General features: G+C 36.6%; 1 protein-coding gene across 1 annotated transcript in view; it reads right to left on the reverse strand.

The window, feature by feature from the left end:
• Positions 1-2,156, reverse strand: part of TM4SF19 (transmembrane 4 L six family member 19) — a 44,454-nt gene extending 42,298 nt beyond the window's left edge. The window contains exons 1-2 of the mRNA XM_053708969.1: positions 1,980-2,156; positions 59-136 (exon numbers count right to left, since the gene is read on the reverse strand). Coding sequence (XP_053564944.1) covers positions 59-136; positions 1,980-2,156 — 255 coding nt within the window. The remainder of the gene's footprint in view (positions 1-58; positions 137-1,979) is intronic.
• Positions 2,157-6,000: the final 3,844 nt, after the last annotated feature.

Consider the following 6,000-nt stretch of genomic DNA (forward strand, 5'->3'; position numbering starts at 1 on the left):
ACATAGAATCACATACAATAACTGTATAATGGTATTATACGTTTGATATCATACTTACATCACAACGAGGGCCACAGCAAGAACAGATTTTCACTTTAAATCCAGCTAATGAAGTCTGTATCCCAGAAAGCAGAACCTAAGAGAGGTACACAATGCTGTGTCACTGAGCAATGACTAATCAATGTCCTTATATGTGGTAGGAACAAAGAACAAGGCAGGCATGAATGACTAAAAGACTGGAGTCATCTGCTAACGTATCAATATGGTATAAATGTAAAGAATTCATGGGAAACAAAAAATGCTCCTAAAATATGTCATAAAATGAACTTTACGCACAAAACACTCAAATCAAAGTGCATGTACCAAACAATCATTTGTAGAAATAACTACTCAAAGTCTACAGAAGCTACACAAAAAATGGATACACCTATTAAACAACATATCTGCTACATACAGCATAGTTAAAGGGACAGTAAAGTCAAAATTAAAGTTTCATGATTCAGATAGAGCATGCAATTTTAAACAACTTTCCAATTTACTTCTATTATCAAAATTGTTTTTCTTGGCATTCTTTATTGAAGAGTAAATCTGGGTAGGCACACAAGAGCTCAGGAGTGTGCACGTATCTTTGGTTCTCTATGGAAGCAGTGTTTTGCAACATTATTTGTAGCATTGTTAAACAATGTTGCAAAACACTGCTGCCATAGAGTACTAAAGACACGTGCACACTCCTGAGCTCTTATGAGCCTACCTAGATTTACTCTTCAATAAAAATTTGATAATAGAAGTAAATTGGAAAGTTGTTTATAATTTTGCTCTGAATCATGAAAGTTTAATTTTGACTTAACTGTCCATTTAACAAGAAAACTAGAGTTCACCTGACATGTTCCTGCTTGCAATTATCTTTCCAATGAATGTAGTTTGGAAAAACAAAGCTAGCTCATGAAAACTAAATGAATGGTCCAAAGGCACAGACTGATAGACAGGTTTGTAAACTGAAGGGTCTTTTTAGAGATGTCTCAGTCTGGTTGTCTGCTTATCTATAGAATATTTGAAGGAGACACGATCTGTCATAAATGAAATATGATAAACTATGAAGTTAGTACATTTAAACTTAAAACATCTTCCCAATTCTACAAAGCAATGGAAGATACATACAAGCTCTAAACAAGCAAAAGCCATTAATAGAGCAAACAGCAGGCACTGCACAGAGGGATCCATAAAAATAGAAAATACTTTATTGAAAAAAGTTTTAAAACAAGTGAACAGCAACAAACACTGTAAAACACACAAAAAAAGAGGTCTATGAATAAGCGTCCTAAAGGGACGCGAAACTAGTCAGACTGCTTGTTTGTGTCACCTACACTCTTACCATTGTCTTTTTGTGTGTGTTTTACTGCGTTTGTTGCTGTTCACTTGTTTTAAAACTTTTTTCAATAAAGTATTTTCTATTTTTATGGATCCCTCTGTGCAGTGCCTGCTGTTTGCTCTATTCTTGGACTGTATTTAGTGGCTTGGTTTCGCCACTGCTACGGCACTTCGTTTGCATTAGTGGGCTGAACTTTCCACAATTTGACCGGTATCACTTCCGGTTCACTTGCCGGGTCCCCGGATGTTGCCAAGAGCGTCACATCATGTCTGAAAGCAAAAGCCATTCTTTAAAAATAATAACTAACCACAGAAAATGTTTTTTTAGTTGTAGAGCTAATTTACAGAGATAAAAAAAATTACAATTTTGGCATTACAGAGAACCCAAATTACCAAAAGAGGACAGAAAACCCCTCTATACGTATACACTATAAACTCAAGCACATGCTCAGTAGGAGTGGGTGCCTCAGAAAGTGTGAATATAAAAATAATTTGCACAATTTGATAATGGAAGTTAATTGGAAAGTTGTTTAGACTTGCTGCTCTATCTGAAAGTTTAATTTTGACATTAGTGTTCCTTTAAAGTGGTATGAAAACAATTTTCTACTTACCATGACACCCCCTGCCCAAATTCCAGGCATCCTTATTGCATAATGACTGATGAGGTTCTTTTTTAGGTAGGAGCCATCAAAGTTTGGGAATAGCAGAAATAGACTCAAAGTAATGGCCATTACAGACAGAACAACTAGGCAGAGACCTATGAAACGGGAACATTTTCCCACACACATAGCTGCAGAGAAAAATTGGGCATTTTAATGACTAATTTACAGAGATACATTTGCTCAGAACATCACATTAATAAGTTACTAGATTGTAAGAAGATCTTTAGGCCATAGAAAATGAACACGGCAATTACAATTAACATGCATTTATTTACTCACAATGACTTGCAAGTTATTGCCCAGATTACAAGTGGCGCATTAATGATAGCACGGGCCGCGGTATCTGTACAAGTAAAAATACAGAATTTCAAAACCCAAAGTTTTTGGGGGGTTTTTGAATCAAAGATTTTTATTGAGGTTTTAATACAATACAATATAACAAGATATATGTTCAGTCACATATACAATAATTACAGGAATATACACCAGAATAATACTGGTTTGAACATGTGCATCCTCCTTTCCAACTAATCATATAACCATGAATCCTCATTTTTTAGGTTTTATACACCTCCTGACTTGTTTGTAGGCCGCTCTTGAACCTATTCCAAATAACTTGCATCACTGGAGAAAACTAGAGTGATATAGAGCCACTCTTGGGCATGATGAATAATCATATATATATATATATATATATATATATATATATATATATATATATATATATATATATATATATATATACAAACAAATCCTACAATATAATTTAGTCAATTATTATTAGATTCTCATATTATGGTTTTATTACATTAATATTCTCTTATGTACCCTGAACAAGTTTACTTTCCTGGCAACTATCTCTCTAAATGAATTCACAATAAAAATACATAATCATATAACTATAAGTATATCTTACGTTTACTTGATTGCTAACAAACATTGGATCTATAGTAGGTTAAAAGATATACATACTGATGAAAACTTGTGAATTTATCCATAAGAGCAATACTATTAAATTGGAAGCCTTAGTTATACCAGTAGAAATGTTTTCCAGTGTAAACTTGGTACATTTAAATATTGTGAAGTTTAAATAGCAATACAAGTGGGTGGGAGGAGTACTTATATAGAATCTCACCCAATACTGCTAGCCTGAATAAGGTAAGGGGGTCAAACTCTATCAGCTAAAAGTGGGCATAACCTCCATCAACCTCTGAGTAAGAGTAAATGAGAACTGTCCCTGCACCTGTAATATCTGAGGCATATTCAACAGGATGGCGTGTCTTCTAAAGAAGCATAAAGGGTAAGCTCCGGTAATAGCATATGGAGGATAAGTATTCCAGAGTATTAACTGAATAACAGATGTAGTTCAGGTCACCTATCATATTTCTAAGATATCCCAGGAGATTATGTGAATTCCTTCAGCATACAATAAAGATTATATAGTAAAATGCCTATCTGGTCTTGTAAGGAATCACCAAGTATAGCGTCTGAAATAGCACCAGTAGACTATGGGAGTCCAAACAACTAATAACTAGGTAATATACTATATAGGTTCCACACTTTCTAAGAAATTATATAGATGTACTCTGTGAATACTATAATAACCGTTACCAATACAAAACTTTACAACACATGTAATTGTTTTTTCAAATGAGATTTGTGATATGGACTCTAACAAAAATTGCACCAGTACTATACCGGTCTGTCCTCTGCACAAGATAACATCCTGGTTACTGTCCGCACATTTATTATGTTAAAAGTTTAATGTAAATTATGGGATCCAATTGGGGAGATAGGCACACATAGCAAAATATGGCAGAAACAGTTCTATAAATCTTGGGGGTTTTTTAAAACAATTTTTTTACTTAAATTTAAGAACTCCCTCTGAATTAAGTCTGGAGAGCCCTGCTACTATGGGCTTACTTCGTGCAGCAATATAGTTCCCAGAGTTATCCTACTCCAGACCGGGTCCCATTCTGCATACTATGGTACACGTTTGGCTCCTTACATGCTGACAATGGTAATCTCCACATCAGCAGAAGAGGCAAGGACTCCAACATATCCCAGAGTAGAACCCTTGACAGCCCCCTCTTCTGCTCTACCTGTGCGAATCTTCCAAGTATGAGAGACAAGCTGAAGTACTCCGGGCCCCAGCCATAGGAGTCGGCCGTATTTCCCCAGCCCGGGGCCAGAGGCAATAAGGTATCCCTTGAGATCACGCTGGAGATCGCCAGCTCAGTGAGAGTAGATACATAATCAATGGGATGTTCATCTGCAACTGGATTGCCTGCAGGTAGCCGTATGACACGAGCCCAAGATTTTCTGGTCGCCTCAGTCTGAGGCGCAGAGATCTGGTTTCCACCATGGTGGTCCTCAGGAAACGTAGATGCGTCTGATTTATAATGCCCTGATTGTTCGGCGCCATCTCCTGTGTGGCCTCCTTTAGTGGTAGCAATAAGATCACTAAAACTCCTTTCCACCTTAGAATCCAGAGCTGCTAGTAAATCAAATATCATTGCTTGGTACTCCTCCATTTTGAGTTAGGTAAAACGCACAAGTTAATATCGTGCTGATAACCACGGGGGTGGGGTGAAGGCCTTCACACTTATGTGCCACCGGAGGTCTCAGCGGCCCAGATTGCGTAGCAGAGAGGTCCCACTTCAAGTATCATTGGCTGGCATATAGGATGCTCTTAGTGGATTTTGCTGGGTTATTTTTATAGGATTAGCTGTAAAATGACGATTTTACTAGCTCTGCTTACTCCGCTTACAATTTTGCTGCCATTCATGACAACTGCCCGGACACGCCCCCCCCCCCCAAAGTTTTTAATAAAAAAAATTTAATATTTAAAACAAAGTTTTCAAAAATTACTATTTTTCCCTGCCTGTAAGTCACAATCTTCTCTGACTGGGTATTTGGTTTGCTTGCTTTTTTGTTTTTGCTTTTTGTTCTAAAATGCAAATAATAGTCAAGGGCTTTTAAGTCCAACTCAAGTCCTTATCTTTTTGTCCTTATGCATTTTGAAGGATAATACAAACTTACAACCTTCATCAGAGAAGTATTATCCTTTGAAACGCGTAAGGACTAAAAAAGACAGGCTATATTACGCCACTCTTCAAATTGCAGATTGGTAAAGCTTACATTTTTAATCAAAACATAACACTTGCTGTAAGGAATAACATACACACGTATAAAATCCCTCTTTTTTAATAATTAAATAACGTATTAAACTATCAGCATTTTTTTGTGCTCTTCCTTTAAACTGCTCCTAAGGGAAAGTGAATATAGCAAGCTAAAATAGAGACTCACAGAAAGGAAGTTTCCTACCCTGCCCCAGGAAGAAATCTACTTTATACCAATCCAGTAATATAGTAATATATGTGCAAGGAGTACACAGAATACGCTATACTTACCTCATCCATGTTTACACTCCTCTCTTTCCACAGCCTCACAGCTAACCTCAGACTCCAGATTTGCAAAGACATTTTACAAGCCTCACACCTAACCTCAGACTCCAGATTTGCAAAGACATTTTACAAGCCTCACACCTAACCTCAGACTCTAGATTTGCAAGCACAAGCCCACCAATCCTTCCCAACCACCACCCACCCTATTGTTTTATATCAGACATATTTTTTTCTCTCCCTTACCTTCTGTGTCCATTCCCTCTCCTTTAGATTGTAAGCTTGAGAACCTTTCTACCTGCAGGCCACTTTGTATTTAAAGTGAACTACTACTGATTGTGCTCAAGGGCAAGGCATGTCTCTCCTTTTGCATAACTGAATTATCACACCTACAACTGTTATTTACCCCTACTGTACTTGTTTGTGTATTACTGTATCCCTGTAATGTTTTTTATTCTTTGTATAGCGCTGCGTAATCTGTTGGCGCTTTATAAATAAATGATAATAATAAAATAATAATATGTATTGAGGTATAAAAATGTAAGTGGACATCCAAAAGAGCTAGA

Source organism: Bombina bombina, chromosome 4, assembly GCF_027579735.1.
Source record: "Bombina bombina isolate aBomBom1 chromosome 4, aBomBom1.pri, whole genome shotgun sequence".
In the NCBI taxonomy this organism is placed as follows: domain Eukaryota; kingdom Metazoa; phylum Chordata; class Amphibia; order Anura; family Bombinatoridae; genus Bombina; species Bombina bombina.